Genomic DNA, 18,912 nt, shown 5'->3' with positions numbered 1-18,912 from the left:
TTAGATGTTTTGCAGCTGTAGGTTGTTGACATCACGTTGCCATGCCTGTTGGTGTTTAAATAAGCGAGTTTGTCCCCAAATTGTCGCAAGCTCTGAAGCTTGTGTCTTTCTAAAATAAGTAGACAATTATTAAACAACCATAACAATGTTTTGATGTTATATTTATCTTTATATTATTAATTATTACACATTGTTGATAACTTTGTAGACGCTGATGCTGTACAATAAAATATATTTTTCAAATTAATTTATAATGTTTGGTAAAATCAAATATTAATATTTTGAACATTAGATGTTTTGCAGCTGTAGGTTGTTGACATCACGTTGCCATGCCTGTTGGTGTTTAAATAAGCGAGTTTGTCCCCAAATTGTCGCAAGCTCTGAAGCTTGTGTCTTTCTAAAATAAGTAGACAATTATTAAACAACCATAACAATGTTTTGATGTTATATTTATCTTTATATTATTAATTATTACACATTGGATGGCATACAAAAAATTATTTCTCTTGATAACAAACCGTAATTAAGTTCAAGATTATATTATTCAAATGGTGTCACTATAATAATTAAATCTAATAATAATATTAATTATTTACATAAGTAAACTAAATGAATCTAAAACTCCCGGCTCTTTTGTATTCCTATGGAACAACCATTACAAACAAAACTATAGTTTATACTTTAAACTTCACTCACACAAGTGATTTACTAATAGCATACAATAAAGTGTTTAATTGCTTTCATAAAGAGACTAACCCTCTTACAAATAAAAATATTTAATCCGTCCATCTGGGTATCGCAGACACAATAGATTTTCAATTGTTATGTTGGCCACCGACGCAGCATAATCTGTTCAAGGATTGCTTTTTTTAATCTAGTGGCTAATCTAATGTTTCAGACAAAGATGAGTACAGTTATTGCCTGTTTAAACGTTTTTATGAGTAAGGGGTCAAATCTATAAATGTACATTAACATATATTTTATCGTACCTACTAATAATATAATTTTACCCAAAGTACTTACAAGGCTAAAGTGAGAGTTAATGGTTTTATAGACTGGGCTCGCTGTGTGGGCAGGTAAGCCACAAGTCAGAAATACTTCAAGACTGAGAGGCAAAACTCACTCATAAATGTTGAATGTGAATGTGATAAAATCTAAAAAGATATGCACACATCAATACACTAGACTTTAGAGTATTTAAACTAGTTCATAAAAAATTAACTGGATTTGTGATAAATGTATTTTAATCTAGAACAGATTGATAGAACACTGTAAAGGTATTTAATACAAAAATGTGCACAATACTAACAATTGCTTACAAGACCAAGTTGCCATACATAAAAGATACTTTACTAACATAAAAAACAGTTAAATAATACAAAATTTCAAAATATTAGGAGGCTCTTTTACAATTGCCTAATAAGAGACAAATAGCTTAGGCTTAGGCAATTGTGAAACAGGCTTTAAGTAAGAGAGATAACAGAGACTTTATAATAAATTGACTTTTTGAACAATTACAAAAAAAAAACAAATGCATTATTCATTTATACTATTTGATGCAATTTAGACTTTAATAAGTTCCATCACACAATAGTAATGGTTGATATTACAACCACAAACTTCAAAGCCACAGTATTTATATCTTACTACATTATTATTTATTATTAATCAGGCCAAAAATGTTAATTTGTAGACATATTTTGTATTTAAATATTACAGTACATAATTTTCTACTTGTAGCATATTTTTGATGGCCTTTTTAATATACATTATGATTTATTTTTTTATTCAAACAAACCTTGAATTTTTTCAATCTATTTTGACAGTTGAATAAATTTTTCTGACAAATATGCTCGTTCCGATATATCCTACAGTTCCACAAATTATACCCAGTGTCAAGCTGAACAATGCCATATAACCAAAGTAGAAAGCAGTTTGGAACAAGCCATACATCTTTGTTTTGAACAAGAAGTAGTAGAAGGAGTAGAGGTAAACATAGATAGCAGTACTTCCAGCAGACAGGAAGCTTGTCCATTGCCAGCGGTAGTCCTCGGCATTTAGTAGGAAATATGTGCAAACAATTGTCACACAAATAGTAACAACCATCAGAATTAGGAATACCAGCAGCATAAAACCATATACGTAATAAATTTTGTAGGCCCAGAATGAAGTAAAAATAAAATACATCTCGATGAAAATTGAACCGAATGGCAGTACACCACCCATTATAATAATTATAAGTGGCTCCATGAACCATTTCTTTTCGGGTATTGGTCGCGGTACGGCATTGATGCGGCACGGGTAGTCTGGCTGACCAGCGAGATTACGCCCCAAAACAGTTCCGACTAGTGTCAGGGGTAAAATGACAAAAATACAAATGGACATCACAGCTATCATACTTCCAAATGGAATAGCTCTTGAAGCATGATAATACATAGCAATAAAGTTAATAAAGAAGGCAGTGCCACACACAAGAACCGGCAGCAGGAATGCTGATAGTAACATCTGCTTGATCCATAGTCTTCCACCCATTCTAGCGTATAAGGAGCCACCAAAGTAGCCATTTACAGGAGAAGTAGCTGCATAGATGAATATAGCAGTGGAGAGCAGAGATCCTCTCTCTGTATAGAGCTCTCCAAATATTGTAAATATTATGACAGCAAGTGTTACAACTGTCAGCTGGTGGCCTGCTCCCACTAGGGCAGAAAATATGGCCAAATGTGGCACAGGTCTGAACACATCACCATGGACTTGTTTCCATCCATATTCATCACCCAAGTCCTTCTCCAAATCATCCAAGTCATCATCTTTTGAATATCTTGCATAATCTTTTCTGAGAGTTCTCATTAGAATCATAGATACTAATCCAACTAAGAAAATCACCATCATAAAACTATTGAAGATGCTAAACCAATGGATTCTGTGCTGAAAGAAATTAGGATCCAGGTATTTGTCAAATCTATCCTCAAATTTAATGTTACTCTTCTTCCAATTCACTTCATAAGTGAACGGAATTTTAGCGCCGAGAGCCAGACGCTCTTTATTCTCAGCTGTAAGGTTGACTTCAACAATCCTATTTCCATTGTAACCAATATCAAACTTTTTGTGAGTCCAAATATAGTAATTGTCTCCATCTATTTCACCGACGATTCCCCATATTGGCAGGTCATCGATGTACATCTGATACCAATAATGATTTCTAACAGCGTACACCAGAGCTTTAAATGATTGTTCGTTTAACTCGATAGCGCAAAATTGTTGGGCTGGTACATTATCTTTGTAGGTAATGTCTAGTCCGCTCAGTTCGAGCTCGACGCCCTGCAGGGCTTCTGATAAAGTTTCATGGTAGTGACCAATAGTTACTTTCGTACCAGAACAGAAAGGTAATGAAAAATATGCATACGTCTCTTGACGATTATGGTAGGGTCCAACAGTGTTCATCCAAAGTACCACTTGCTCCCCATCCTTATAAGTATGTGTATGTTCGTCACAAATAATAAATGGCCATAACAAAAAGAGAAGACATAAAATCTTCATTATCACTTAATTATTTAAAATCCCGTAATTATAAGGATAAACATAACACGTATGTTAGAAGCCGATGTCAGACATTGATGATTAAAATTGCGTGTTGCCATTTAAAAAAAACTGTATGGAATCAAAAGTCATACACAAAAAGTTAATGTTAACTTTTTGTGTATGACTTCGTGAACCGTGGTATAATTTATACCACGGATGGTCCACGGTTCACGTAGTACCTACGAAAGTTACCTACGAACACGATTCGTTCGCATTGTACCTATTCATTTTTTTATAAACGGTCATATCGTATGGTTCAAAACTACTGAACCGGGTACCATACATGATACACCAATTACACCATTGGTATCAAGATTGGTACCTACCAAAACTTGAAAATCGTTTTTTTGCTCATAAAAAAGTAAAAACTAACAAGTAGGTAGACAAGAAGAGAACTCAAATCTCAATGCAAATGTCACCGCGGTATACAGCGACAAGGCTTTAAATGAACGTGGCGAAAAAAGGAATTAACGCTTTCCGTGGCTGCCAAGTGCCATCATACAAAAACGTCATTTTTGACAGTTCTCCCTTATGAGAAGCGCCACCGCTGACCGCCCACGTTCATAATAAAGCCTTGTCGCACCGTACAGAAAGCAGGCTACAGCTCCGAGCTCGACGCAAGCTCGACGAGAGCTCGAAAAGACTTTAAATTAACGTGGCGAAAAAAGGAACTAACGCTGCCATCATACAAAAACGTCATTTTTGATAGTTCTCCTTATGGGGGATATTAGATCATCATATATATTGGATCCGAGATCATTGAGTCAATGATATTGGATAATGTAATATAGACATAATATGATTCATTTCTTCCTTGATTTTTGACATATTTTGCTGAGAGATTGGATCCAATACGGTCATAGAAATTGTGGTGTTGCCAGTTATTAAATATAAAACAGACTTTTTAATTTCTTGTTCGATAATATGTTTCAACTAATGTAATGTAATTATTTTTCTAATTATATACTTGGATAATCTTGCTGAAATAACAAAATACAAGCCATATTAAAAATGACGATGCCTTTTCACAAATCGAATTCTCTGACTGTCTCTGAGATCTAGTAACCCTGACGTCAATACCTGTCAGCGTTAGCGCTCTCCATTGGCTATTGAAACCACATATGACGTAAAATAGGATCAATGAAATATGATAATGTAATATGCAGATATGATCAAATGATCATATATATTGGATCCTATATATGATCATAGAAATGATCCAATATAAATGATAATGTAATACCTACCCCCCTTAGACTCTAAACTCTAAAGGAGAACTATAAAAAATGACGTTCACGCACGTTCAGCCTTGTCGCACTTTAAATAGTAGCTTGTCGCACTTTATATAGTCGCTTGTCGCACTTTATATAGTCGAAAGACTAAGCCATGTGAGAAAAAAAAACAAATGTCACAGTTGACAGTTGTCAGCTGTCATCATTCAGCTGTTGTCATCATCTCATCAATCATCATGTCAATTGTCATATTCATGCTCTCAAATTTGTAGGTTAGAATTTAGAATAATAAATTAAAAGTTTTTTTTTGTCTCATAAATTAAAATAAAAGTTGACAAAAATGGATACTGACGTAGAGCTGCCGAGTTGTATACAAGCTAGATTCATATCAGATTTAGGGGAAGAAACGGGAAGCCCTTTAGATTTACCCCTAAATATAACCAAAGATCAACTAACACTAATTTGCAATGCATTATTAAAAGAGGTACGTTTCTATTCTTACACTAAAGCGTAATTTTTTTACTTATTAATATTTAAATATATATATAAATAACCTACTATTTATTACAGGAGGACAAGCCATTTTTATTTTTTGTAAAAGATGTAGAAATCACCTCTACTTTACAAGATTCTCTTGACATTTCAAAATTGAACTCTGAAGAAGTTGTAGAAATTATATACCAACAACAAGCTGTTTTCAAAGTAAGGCCTGTCACTAGGTGTACTAGGTAATACAATTATTCTTATTTATTTTAATTTAATGTGCAATCTGATGTTATACATCACTTTAATTAAATATATTTTACCACACAGTTCAATACCTGGCCATGCAGAGGCTGTTATCTCAACAAGTTTCAGTCCATCGGGCAAACATTTAGCAAGTGGTTCTGGTGACACTACTGTAAGATTTTGGGACTTAAGCACACAAACTCCACAACATGTTTGTAAAGGTTTAACCACTTAATATTTTTATTAAGAAAATACAACTACCTAAGTCGTAAGATTTGATTAACTTAATAATTAATCTATTCTTGCAGGTCATTCTAATTGGGTTTTATGTATCAGTTGGTCCCCTGATGGCCTAAAGTTAGCCTCAGCATGTAAACAAGGCAGAATAATAGTATGGGATCCCATCACTGGAAATCAAGTGGGAAAAGTGATGATGGGACACAAACAATGGGTTACAGCATTAGCATGGGAACCATATCTAAGGTAATGTTTTCCTAAAGGCACACACATACACTAAACAAAAGAAACTTCAATAAAACAAACTTTTGTTTTTTCTTGACCAACAACTGCATACACAGTGGTTGTGGAATAAATTACACTCTCATCTCTTTTTTTTTCATTCTAGTAATCCGGAGTGCAGAAAGTTAGCCAGCTCCTCAAAGGACGGAGACGTAAGAATATGGGACACAGTAATGGGCATTACTGTTCTCAGTTTAACAGGGCATACAAAAGCTGTTACATGTGTAAAGTGGGGTGGCGCAGGCCTGATCTACACATCATCACAGGACAGAACCATTAAAGTAGGTTTAAAATATTTTTCCTTATAATTTTCTGTGAAAATTTAAAAATGAATTGATTCAAAAAATGTATTAAAATGAAAATTTCCTATGATGATAGGTTTGGAGAGCCAGTGATGGTATTCTCTGTCGGACTCTAGAAGGCCACGCTCATTGGGTCAACACTCTGGCACTCAGCACAGACTATGTCCTAAGAACTGGTCCTTTTCATTCAATATTAGACAGATTAGATGCGACTACTGATAGTAAGTATCATATTTTTAATGCTCATTAGGCAATGATTTTGTGACTTGTGAAATATAAATGTATTTTTTGCAGAAAAAGTACTACAGCAGAGAGCCTTAGAAAGGTATGAGCAAACATGTCCACAAGGCGTGGAGAGGCTGGTGTCAGGGTCTGATGATTTTACCTTGTTCCTGTGGATTCCAAACAAGGAAAAGCGTCCCTTAGCCAGAATGACTGGTCATCAACAACTCATTAATGACGTAAGATTCTCCCCAGATTCAAGGTTAGTAGTACTTTTGCAGAAGAAAATTAAATTTAGTTGTTATTTTTAGCAATATTCCGCGAAAACAACTTCCACCTTTAAGTAAATGAGTGAGTGTACGCATAGACATGCGTACAGCACCTCCCTCCTCCCACACTGCCTATGCGTACACTCGCATGCAAGAACTTGCAAACACCACCACCACACAAGCAATAATGTTGGCAAATCCGTGCAAGGCCCCTCACCACCATGCAGGTTGAAAACCTCGACGCGCGTTTCGCCCCAACACCGGAGCATCCTCAGGATGTGGACTCTACGAACAACGTCCGTTAAGTGCCGCCAACGGCCAAAACACCGCCTTTTATACACTATCGAGCCCCGCTACTATCCCCACTACCCCCACTACTCTCACTAGTACCCCCGAACATATTAATAAGCGGTGACGTAGTCAAGCAAGTTTGGTCATTCAACAATGCAAATCTGTTATTTTTCTTTTCTTTTATGATCTCTAATTGTTTGAAGAAAATTAAGTTACAGTAGGGCCTTGATAGTCCGAACCCCAGCTAATCCGAATACCTCTATAATTCGTACGACCTCTCTTTCCCCGCACACATCACTCCCGCAGCCGCGCCACTGCATACTGTCCGCATTCTAGTGCCAAGTTAGATCTTAAAATAAAATAAAAATAAATAAAAAAAAAATGCCTTAAAAAATGTCTACATACTATAATCCGAATGCTGCGTACATCCGAACAGGATATATACTTTGGGTGTTCAGACTATTGAGGCCCTACTGTATATATTATGCATATTTTCAAAAAATTTAAGTACATTAAAAAAGTGGTTGTCTGGCACAATAATTCGTTTATTTTGTTTCAGGCTAATTGCATCAGCATCATTTGACAAATCAGTCAAGCTATGGGAATCATCCACAGGAAAGTTTATAACAACCCTGAGAGGTCATGTGCAAGCTGTATATATGGTGGCATGGTCCGCTGACTCCAGACTCCTGTTGAGCTCTAGTGCTGATTCCACCTTAAAAGGTATTTTGAAGCTAGCATGCCTTAATTCACACTTTTAATTTCTATGGAAGATTAAAAACTTTGTGAATGAACAGAATAATAATTAATAATTATTATGCAAATGTCTTCCCTATTTTTCAGTATGGAACATGAAAACAAAGAAATTGGAGTTAGATTTACCAGGGCATGCTGATGAAGTATATGCTGTTGACTGGTCTCCCGATGGAAACTATGTAGCTTCAGGTGGAAAGGACAAAGTATTGAAATTGTAAGTTGTAATTCTATAAATGAAACAAATTTTTTCATGCATGTTATATTTTCCATTTGTTTAATTTATTTGACTTATAAAGAACATTAATTCATGAAGCCCTAAGCGGCCGCATCCGGCCGCGATAACAATAGATAAGCTATTGTGTCTCGTTATTCCACGATCAATAGGTTAATACCAATATGAGGTTAACATATTTTATTTTGTTTCAGATGGCAACACTGAGATGGGACAGCATTTAATTCAAGTATTTTATAAAATAAATATAGAAGGGCTGACTTATTATTTAATTTTAATGCCCTTCTTGACATTTGCCTTAATACCAGAAGCTTCGCCCGCATATCGTGTTACTTCAGTACGTGGTTCCCTCACTGCGCCCTTTCGCCTTATCTTTGCCTTCCTGTACTTCAACTTGTGCTTGACTCTTGGATTTCTCTGGTCTTTCTTTCGATGAGGTGTTAAGCCTTTGTTTTTAGCGATTTGGTAGGTAATCTCCCTTTTATCACCTATATCTTCAGGTATCACATCCTGAAGTGACGTTGATGGTTTGTTCATGTCATTTTCAATGTCATTGTTATCAGAGAATCCACTTTCCTCTGATTCTTCTGCATCACGTGATAACTTGTCGACATCATTACTAAGATATAGTCCATCATCTTCAACATCATCCTCATTATCATCAGATACACCCGTATCATCCCCATCATCATTTTTAATAGAGTTAAACAGTTTTAACTTTTTAGGAGGCTTTTCAATTTTCTTAGCTAGCTTATGTTTATGACCTTCCACTTTATTTTCTAATATTAACTGTAGTTCTAAATTATTCTTCACGGCATGCAAAATTTTGTCAATCTGTGGCTTTATAACTTCGAGATATATGGGTTCCATTTTTTTCAACATTTGTCTGTATTGGTATAGTCGTTTAATTACTGGATGATTATGAATATTAACTTTTTGACTTTTTAGTAGGAGGTAAAAACTTATATTTGTACAATAATTAAGAATTAAATCATAGTTAGTTTTGACAAACTTTGAGGCTGAACAGTTGGGAAACTTTCCACCTTTAACCAGCTCCAACACGGGGTGCAAATCATCTTTTGCGACTGTTAGTTTGGACTTAAAATCATCTATGAGACCCAAAAATTCTGGGCTTTCCTTTTCCAAAATTTGCAGTTTTTGCCTTTTAGACATTTGACTTATATCACTTTTTACCACTGTATCTTTTTCATCAACTTCTTGAGTTTTGACATTTAGGAAATCTAATGCAAAGTCTTCTTCGCCCAGTTGTTCCAGTAATCTTTTTTGTATATTTTTTGCCTCCTGTTCTTCCATAAGGGCATCCTCTTCTTCATCCCCAAAGCCTCCATAGTCTTGATCTACGTAGTCAGTAGAATAATATGACTTCTTTTTCTTACCCCAAGCTTTAGAATCTGGCAAATCATCATCAGATTGTTCTTGGCCCTCAACGTCGCTGTCAGCCATATCATTTTTATCACTTTCATCTTCATCAGACTCAGAAAAGGCATACATTTCATCTTCACTACCAGAATCTTGGTGTTTTCTTTTTCTTACTTTTTCTAGAAGCCTTTTCTCAGTAGCTGTATACTCGTTTTCCGAATCAGAAGGTTCGTAGTTCCCCTGCATATCAAATTTGGAATCAATCCTGTAAAAATAAATGTTTTTTTAAACATTACAACATCACATTTTTATTTACTTAGTAATTTTTTGTCGACACAATGAAAACCATTTATGAAAATAGAAATTATAACTAATAGAAGACAATTTTTTTTCAGCTTTACTGAGTCATTAATCATTATGTATTATCAACGTGAGAAGAGCTGGTTAGGCTAGCTGTTTAGTTTAATTAGTAGTAGGTTAATATTTTAATACCTAACTTTAGAATTAGAAATTATGGAGTGTATAATACGTGACTATTGTAAATAGGTAAGTACCTTATTTTCTCAGCCATCGTGTTGTTCAACTTAAAAAACCGCGTGCCTTATTCTCATGGGTTATACTAATAGTACTATTACACTACGTGAAAGCTTAAACACGTTATCTAAAATGTGTAATTGCACATTTACTAGCAAAAACACTGATAGAGGTTATAATTTACAACACGAGAAAAATAAAATCACAAATTCGCCATTACACGCAAATGTCGAAGATTGTTGATGATTGCACAGATTATAGTCCGTCAAGAAAGTGATGAACAGTGTTGCCACACCAAATTTTAGAAAATCAGTCGACGTCATGCCAAAAATTGGTACAAATAGGTAGATGTTAAGCGCTTATTCCACTTGTCCTATTAAGGAAGTCCTACCTAGGATCCTAAAAAATTTTGTCAATTGGGATAACATTTAGAAAGCTAGGTTCTTAAATCGGAAAAAAATGTGGCTCCTGAATGACTAAATCAGTGTTGCCAGATGTTCAGCCTTTTATCTGTAGTTGGAACTGCTAAATCTGTATTAAAGTCAATTTATATTATGTTATAAGATCTGGAATCCATTCGTAGGTAATTTCTTAAGTCTGCTGGTTCCAAGTAGTTCAGAAAGTTCATAATTTTACGTGGAGCAAAAATTCTTTCAACCATCTTTTTCGCCTTTTATTTATTTTTATTTTCATTAAGCCAACAGCTAAGCCTAAGAGAAGACCAATTTTTTGTTGCTTTGATAGAACTGGAGCCATTAAGAAGACGTCTGACCAAAATGACAACTGATTTACGGTCGTATGAATAAAAACTTAGCGAAGGTTTACAACAGCTTTATAAGCCTGTTGTAAAATTTAATATGAATAAAGGTTCTCTAACAGTGCTCTAACACCTTTTTAAGGTGACAGCTGTCAAAAAATAGCGCGCCTGTTTTAAACCTATTTTAAGAACATTTTAAGCTTAATCGATATGAATAAACGTTTGCTAACAGTTGTTTAGGCGCGAAACGTCAAATAGGAGTTCGCAAACTTTAGTGAAGCCTCGGACCTACTTTAAGACCATTTTAAGAGACTGAAAATGGACGCAATATCGAGTATTATCGCGATTTCTGACATTATTGCAATTTCAAGAATCAGTAAGGGTCTCTACAGACGGACCGCATTTCAACTGCAATTCAACCGCAAATTGCAGTTCAAGTGCAGTTTAAATCCAGTTGACACGATTACGGGTCTACACAGATGGATCGCGTTTCAACTGCAATCCAACCGCAAATTGCAGTTCAAGTGCAGTTTGAATGCAGTTGACACGATTGCAATTCGACTGCAATAGAACTGCAAACCATACAGTTTACACGACTGCACGCCAACTGCAACTGAACTGCAATCCGACTGCGCGTTTAGTTTGCAGTTCTATTGCAGTCGTATTGCAGTCGTGTCAACTGCATTCAAACTGCACTTGAACTGCAATTTGCGGTTGGATTGCAGTTGAAATGCGGTCCATCTGTGTAGACCTTACAATAGAACTGCAAACCAAACGCGCAGTCGGATTGCAGTTCAGTTGCTTGCAGTTGGCGTGCAGTCGTGTGAACTGCATACTGACTGCATCTAAACTGCACCATCCTACCCGCCCGCACGGTCCGCTCTCCAGCAGTGCAGTTTGGATGCAGTCGGTATGCAGTTCACACGACTGCACGCCAACTGCAAATGAACTGCAATCCAACTGCGCGTTTGGTTTGTAGTTCTATTGCAGTCGTGTCAACTGCATTCAAACTGCACTTGAACTGCAATTTGCGGTTGGATTGCAGTTGAAATGCGGTCCGTCTGTATAGACCCTTAGATACATTGTGTCAAATGCACTAATTGTAGGCCTCAAAAGTAAAACAGAATAAAATAGTATTTTTAGTTATCTTCTCCTTCTTTTCATTATTCTTCTTCTTCTTTTATTATGGCGGCCTTAGTGAGTTGCCAATGTCAAAGTCTACTTTGCTCTATGATTTATAAAATCCATAAAGTACATTTATTTTTTCTTTACTCTTTATTTTTGACACATTGAATACAATTTTTAATCTGTGGAATACAATAAATTGACACACTGCCAACATTACCAAAAAAAATCTTATAAAACGTCATCTAAAGGTATTTTACTTAGCGAAGGCTTAGCAAGCGTTTATTCATATGGAGTGTTATAAGACGGTTTTTAACTTTAGTGAACATTTTAGTTAGAAAGCTGTTAAAACGTTCACTAAGATTTTTTTATTCATACCACCGTAGTCACTAAATTAGGACAAGTGGAATAAGAAGCGAACTAATTAGTCTCCTATGTAGGATCTTAGCTAGGACTTCTAAATAGGACAAGTGGAATAAGCGCTTTATTAGAAATGACTTATGTTAGAACCAAAAATTGGTAGATCTAACGCCCTCATATCCAGTAATTTTTTTGGCAATTTCTGTTCAATATTGCTTCAATTTCATTATTTTCAGGCATTGTCACGTAATGAATGCACGAGCCGTGTACAGTTGTAAACGTACCAAGTACTTACATAATCTAAACTTAATATTATAAAGCGGAAGAGTTTGTTAGTTTGTTTGTTTGTTTGAACGCGCTAATCTCAGGAACTACTGGTCCGATTTGAAAAATTATTTCAGTGTTAGATAGCCCATTTATTGAGAAAGGCTATAGGCCATATTTTATTACGCTAAGATCAAACTAAAATATTTTATTTTTATTTATTTATTTATTTGTATTATTATTTAAAATTTACAATGTATATGTACTATTTAATTTTAACTTTTAATTTAATTTTAATTTAAATATTTAGGGCTTACTTGAACGCGTTAATCTCAGAAACTACTGGTCCAATTTGAAAAATTCTCCTCGTAAAAACTACTGGTGCTATGTTTATGTTATTTGGCACACATGAAGAATAGACTACGTGAAAGGACATAGGTTTTTTTTTGCGGAAAAATTTACGGATTCCGTGACATTCCTAACTTACGTGGGCGAAGCCGCGCGGAACATCTAGTATTATATATTACGTATTATTACGTATTTACGTAATGAATATTTATTGCATAGTGGTTTTTAACGAAATTGCTTTCAATGTGATTGAACCGTGTAAATCCTCCTTTTCGTTCCAAAATGTCAAACGTTCCGGTTCGTGAAAAAAACAAATGTATTGTTGTCACCACTCTTGTAACGTTTTGGAGTTTGGACCGTTCACAGACTAATCTGCGTTCCGAAAGTAAGCGAACGGCTCAGAACAGCTGCAGCTCGTGTAGTAGCGGTCCGTTTTTGTTTTTAAATGACAAGTATCGGACGACGACTCGGATACCATTTTGGTACAATTTGTACGAAAATGGTATCCGAGAAGTCTGTAACGTTTATTACTTGTACGAGAACAATGATCTGTCGAAAAATAGGTGGATTTGATACCGAAGTTGGTAGATAGGTAGAAGGGAGGTGAAATAGGTACCTAGATCTACCATAAAGTTGGTAGATGTGACAACACTGGTGATGAAACTAAAAAGTGGCAACATCGTAGTGTGAACAGCGCTTATTGTTTCCAGCTCCCAATAAATTAATTAACAGCGCTTATTGCTTATTCCATAATCCATTTGACTAAATTTAGAATTTTAGTAGAAGAAGAAGAAGATTAATTAGAAGCTTCTGATTCCACTTGTCATAATTTAGTAACTAAATCAGTTGTGAGTTGTGACTTGTGGCCAAGCGGCGACTTCGACCAGCGGGAACAAGCAAATTTAGGCTGTAATTCATACTCACTAAAGTTGAATATTATTGTAGGGGAATATATATTTTTAAATACGTCGATATGAATGCGACAGGTTTCAAATTTTCAATTTTTCATTTTCTAATCATTCATCCGATACGCAACTTCCCATAGGTATTGTATTAACGCAAATCAAATGTCTAGTTCAGACCCAGACAGTGATTTTCCAATCACTATTATTGGTACGTTCGAAACAAAAAAAAAAAGATATACTTACTACAAAAATATAAAAAACAGTGGGAAACACGCCCGGAGTTTGCTGGGTGGTTACAGGCAAGCAGTAATATTAAAGATGCAAACTACGCCTATTGTCTAAGCTGCAAGGAGGCTAATGATTAATAACTTTAACACGTGTTTTAATTTGATTTAATTAGGCAGCAATCTCTCTATTTCTCCCGATTTTTAGTTCGTAGCAATCTCCCTATTTCTCACGATTTTTAGTTGGTAGCAACACCGATTTCATAAATGTCATTTCTGCAACATCGCAAATGCCAATTCCGGCTTATTTTTTACAATATCAAAACGAAATACGAATATTTGAATTATGAATTAAAATTGAACCTATTAATCTTTAAAAGATATTAAAGATAAAAAGAACATAGTTAGCTTCAAAAATATTGAAAATGGCAAGAATTTTTATTACAATTTTTGTGTACATTTTTTGTTTATGCCCATTGAATTTGGGCAAAGAAAGCGACAAGACTACTAGGGAAGACTGTTCAAAGTGTCGATCCTTATCTAATTCCTTCAATCATTGGCTCGAGAAAACCTCTCGCGGAAAACACGAAGGAGGCGATGCGGCATGGGAAGAATCTAAATTAAAAAACTATGCCCGAAGTGAGATGAGACTCGTCGAAATTCAGGAGAAGTTATGCTCTGATTTAAAATCTAAACCCCAAGACCACTGCTATGCGTTCGCAGAAGAAACCGAGTCCTTGGTAGAAAAGTGGTGGCATGAAGAAAGTCCCTCTATAGATTTATTTACATGGCTTTGTATCAATGAACTTAAGTATTGTTGCCCTAAAAATTTCTTCGGCGATCAGTGTCAACCTTGCCCGGTAAATGATAGAAATGAAATTTGTAATAGCCATGGTAAATGTGATGGAGAAGGAACTCGCAGCGGCAACGGCTCTTGCATTTGTAAAAACGGATACGATGGAGATGCTTGTGATAAATGTAAAACAAATTACTTTTACAACGAAGTTGCTAAAACATGTGATCCATGTCATAAATCTTGCGATGGATGTCACGGTGGTGGAGCAGCGGACTGTGCTGAATGTGCAGATGGATGGAGATCAGAGTCTGGAACCTGTGTAGATGTTAATGAATGTTTAATTTTTGCACCAGCGTGCCAAAAAAACGAGTACTGTAAGAATACAGAAGGCTCTTTTCTGTGTAAAGCGTGTCACAAGAGTTGTGAGACTTGTAAGGGTGCTGGACCTGGCAGTTGTAGTTCCTGCTTTGGTAATGACTTGCTTTGGTCTAGTAGATGTCTGGATGATGATGAACAGCAAAACTTAATCAACCAAACATTTGTCAGGATTGTTTGTTTTTGTGTTGTAGTAACATTAAGCTTAATGATGTTTAGAAAATATGTGTGTGTAACTTCAATATTTGTACTGAGTACTACAGTACTCTATTTATATCTTGAAATTCAACAAGAAGGAAGTCTTTTGAGGCCCTTATGGCCCTTGTTACAAAGTTTATATGACGCATAGATAAATTATTATAATATTAGGTAAAAAGTTTAATGAATGAATAGAAATAATTATAATTTATTTCAAAGTTACCATTGTTCTTAATTTTATATAGCTTCTTGCTTAGAAATGTTGGGTTGCATTTTAATTTTAAGAATAAAACAAAATAATTAGGAATTTTATGGTGTATTAAAAATACATTTCATTGTGAAGGATGCATAACTACATTAGTATCATATATACAAAAATTAAATTAATTATAAAACATAGCATACTGCCAAAAATTAAATACATTCTAGTACTAAGTTAATTAAATATATTATATTGACCTTAAAGGGTAACAAATCATGAGGATTGTAAACAAACTATAGATTTTTTATAAACAATAATCAATTAAAATTAAATATGTAAACTGAATACCTTTAATTCTTCACCAAATATAATCTTATTTTAAGTAATATTACAGAAATTGTGATACAAAATGAAGTTATTTTCTTTGACCAAATTTAAAAAACAATAATATTTACTACTACTATTAACTAAGTATATTGTTCTTGCAATCTACGAGCGCGCGTTGCCTTTATTTTTTATTTTTGTTAGTGTGCATACCTGACAGAGCAGTCAGTAGGGAGCGAGCCATATACGCGTGTATAGATATTCACTTACACAACTAAGGGTGCTGCGCGCTCGTAGATTGCAAGATCTGTATCATGAAAGAAAATTTATTAACAACTACTCACAAATATAGCAATAATTTAACCTAGATGCCTAGAAGGTTGTTGTGATAATTCTGTTATGAATTTAGCACATTTTTGTGTTATTTGCAAATTCATATTTTGATGAAACAATATTAATTGTATATTTTCAAAATTACTAAGCTGTGAAAGGAATTATAAGATTAATGATGTTGTTAAGAAAAAAATGTGTTGGTAAGAATTTTCCCAAAATAGCTAAATGATCATCAAATATTATTACTGTAACACAGTAGCAACTATAGAAAACTCCACACAGAAAATAGCATACACTCGTAAAGATGTTATTAGAAGACACTCGAACCTATTTAAATATAAAACCATACTTTTATTTTTGTATACATTTTCTAGAAAAAAACTAACTGACAAGTCATTTCATAAACGATATTAAACCCAAAATCTGCTCACCTATTGAAACATAAAAATCAACAAAAATACAATTCTTGAGCCTATCTTACAATGTCCATCAACTTTCAAACATATCTTGCTTAGGAAAATGGAACTAAAAAGTATTGATAAAATAATATTTATTACAAGACGGACTGATTTATTCAATGTTGCTGTCTTTGTCTAATACAGCTACCCCAACCCGCGGCCCGCGGACCGCATTTGTGGCCCGCGACACACAACTCGCAAGAGGATCGAATTGATCGAATTCGACAGATGTCATTTTTTGGGCTGAAATACGTTCTCCTAGTTGTTATTGCTTACATAATAAAATGTAAAAAGACTCAGCTCCGTGTAATAATAATATGCGAGTTATATTTTTTAAAGAAATGTTTGTATGGAGCCGACAGGAAAAATGAGCATATCTCTGGAATCGCATGGTTGGCCGTTATATCCTTACACACTATTATAGTACTAATTATTACTCACATTTTGGCATATTTTGTATTACGGCATCATTTGCGATGTTTTTTCTAAAATTCGTCAAAATTAAAAATATTTATTTGTATTTATTGCAAAAGTTTATGTTCTGGTTAAAGGAGGTCTCTTTCATAATATTTAATACCATAGGAATTAGGATCACATAATTGGCCAAGTGCGAGTCGGACTCGCGCACGAAGGGTTCCGTACTATTATAGAGCAAAAACAGGCCAGCAATTATTGTGGGAGTCCCCCTTAATAATTATTAGTACTTAAATGGTGTGTAAGGATATAACGGCCAACCATGCGATTCCAGAGATATGCTCATTTTTCCTGTCAGCTCCATACAAAAATTTCTTAAAAAAATTAAAACTCCCTTATTATTACACGTAGCCAAATCTTTTTACATTTTATTATGTAATAACAACTAGGAGAATATATTTCAGTCATAAAAATGACATCTGGAAATTCAAGTTCCTATGTTTATGAAACTCGATTTTCGATCCACTGTGAGACACCAAGATAATAACATGTTTGTGGTCCGTATGAAAAAAGGTTTGGGACCACCGGTCTAATACATAAGAAAAGTAACTAAAATAAAAAAATAAACATTGATTGAAATATGATCAACTGTGTAAATATGTATTTTAATTTTATTATCGGAGTTTGTTTATTTTATTACACAAAATTACTGTTTAAAATATGTCATAGGAGTTTATAATTAAATTTATAATAATTACAGCATAATTTTTTATTATGAATAATTTCTCTTTATTGACTTTGTTGGCCATTATAAGATAAGCTCTTACCGGCCGCATAGACGAGCAATTTTATTGTCAATATTATTACGATTCAATTTTATTGAACACTTTATTTGACAATAAGATTGAAGGCGCGCTATGTTCAATATCAACCCTAGAGGTCAATCAAAATCAAATCAATAAAATTGCTTGTCTAGGTGACCCGTGACATGAAACAACAATCTTTTAAAATTTTTCATTTTTGGTAATAATATGTTGTTATTAAGTACTAACACATGAAAGCTACTTGTGAAAAACTTAAATAAAGGAAGCTTGTATCCTATGGACTGTTTCATTATTATTAGTAAAAATTGTTATTAGTTATTTAAAGTACTACAGATTTAATATAAAAAGTACTACAAATTATATGTACGACTAGTAATAAAAATGCTCAAAAACATATAGGTAGTCCAAAACAACTAAACAGTTTATTGAAGTAGAAAAGTTTGGCCGTATTATTTTTAAATGTGAATTTAAAAAAATGTTATATTACTTTAAAAATCAGTCTGTTTTAAGCTAATGTAACTACGTTTTATCAAAATTTCGTCCCGCTATATAATACTTACCGAATCTCCCTATCCCAACATTCACCCATCTTAAAACTTATTTGTATATCCCTAGTTTAGTATATTTCAGTCGTCAACTTGTGTATTATGGAACTCTAGAGGTGGGACCTATTTGTGTTACATCTATGTTTTACTGCCTTTTAAGTTTGTGCAAATAAATGTATTCAGTCTACCAAACTTGTGGAATGTTTAAATGAGAAAAAAAAAATTTGATAATGTTAGAGCGTTTTTGATTCAATATTCATTCAAGATCCAAGATATTGATTGGCCCATAATAAGGAAGGTCAATGAATACGGCATAGAATTATAGAAAATTGCTGCCCCTTTTACTTATAAAGACAATTACGCAGCGTATTAAGGTCACAAGCACACATATCAACTCTGAAAGGGATCGTCACCG

General features: G+C 34.3%; 4 protein-coding genes across 4 annotated transcripts; 2 read left to right on the top strand and 2 right to left on the bottom strand.

Moving 5' to 3' along the window:
* Positions 1–430: 430 nt before the first annotated feature.
* LOC121733198 (transmembrane 9 superfamily member 3) lies at positions 431–3,626 on the bottom strand. The gene has a single exon (XM_042123370.1). The coding sequence runs from the start codon at positions 3,535–3,537 to the stop codon at positions 1,810–1,812; it is 1,728 nt and encodes a 575-aa protein (XP_041979304.1). The 5' UTR covers positions 3,538–3,626; the 3' UTR covers positions 431–1,809.
* Positions 3,627–5,066: 1,440 nt separating this feature from the next.
* LOC121733101 (protein Notchless) lies at positions 5,067–8,395 on the top strand. The gene is made up of 10 exons (XM_042123247.1): positions 5,067–5,295; positions 5,382–5,539; positions 5,625–5,761; positions 5,849–6,023; positions 6,166–6,340; positions 6,438–6,582; positions 6,656–6,845; positions 7,703–7,866; positions 7,987–8,113; positions 8,326–8,395. Exons 1-10 carry the CDS (start codon positions 5,152–5,154, stop codon positions 8,336–8,338), a joined length of 1,428 nt encoding a protein of 475 aa, XP_041979181.1. The 5' UTR covers positions 5,067–5,151; the 3' UTR covers positions 8,339–8,395.
* Positions 8,276–10,292, bottom strand: LOC121733102 (something about silencing protein 10). Its single transcript, XM_042123248.1, has 2 exons — positions 10,066–10,292; positions 8,276–9,776 (listed from the first exon to the last, which is right to left on the bottom strand). The coding sequence occupies exons 1-2, from the start codon at positions 10,080–10,082 to the stop codon at positions 8,396–8,398; spliced, it is 1,398 nt and encodes a 465-aa protein (XP_041979182.1). The 5' UTR covers positions 10,083–10,292; the 3' UTR covers positions 8,276–8,395.
* Positions 10,293–14,379: 4,087 nt separating this feature from the next.
* LOC121733079 (cysteine-rich with EGF-like domain protein 2) lies at positions 14,380–15,656 on the top strand. Its single transcript, XM_042123183.1, has one exon. It carries the CDS (start codon positions 14,454–14,456, stop codon positions 15,546–15,548), a length of 1,095 nt encoding a protein of 364 aa, XP_041979117.1. The 5' UTR covers positions 14,380–14,453; the 3' UTR covers positions 15,549–15,656.
* The last annotated feature ends 3,256 nt before the right edge of the window (positions 15,657–18,912 follow it).

Source organism: Aricia agestis, chromosome 13 (genome assembly GCF_905147365.1).
Source record: "Aricia agestis chromosome 13, ilAriAges1.1, whole genome shotgun sequence".
Classification (NCBI taxonomy): Eukaryota; Metazoa; Arthropoda; class Insecta; order Lepidoptera; family Lycaenidae; genus Aricia; species Aricia agestis.
This window is presented reverse-complemented; position numbering and strand designations above follow the sequence as displayed.

Coding starts and splice junctions, on each gene's coding strand:
- LOC121733198 (XM_042123370.1), bottom strand. CDS start 3,537: ATGAAGATTTTATGTCTTCTCTTTTTGTTATGGCCATTTATTATTTGT.
- LOC121733101 (XM_042123247.1), top strand. CDS start 5,152: ATGGATACTGACGTAGAGCTGCCGAGTTGTATACAAGCTAGATTCATA. Junction 5,762..5,848: donor TCCACAACATGTTTGTAAAG/GTTTAACCACTT, acceptor CTATTCTTGCAG/GTCATTCTAATTGGGTTTTA. Junction 6,846..7,702: donor AGATTCTCCCCAGATTCAAG/GTTAGTAGTACT, acceptor ATTTTGTTTCAG/GCTAATTGCATCAGCATCAT.
- LOC121733079 (XM_042123183.1), top strand. CDS start 14,454: ATGGCAAGAATTTTTATTACAATTTTTGTGTACATTTTTTGTTTATGC.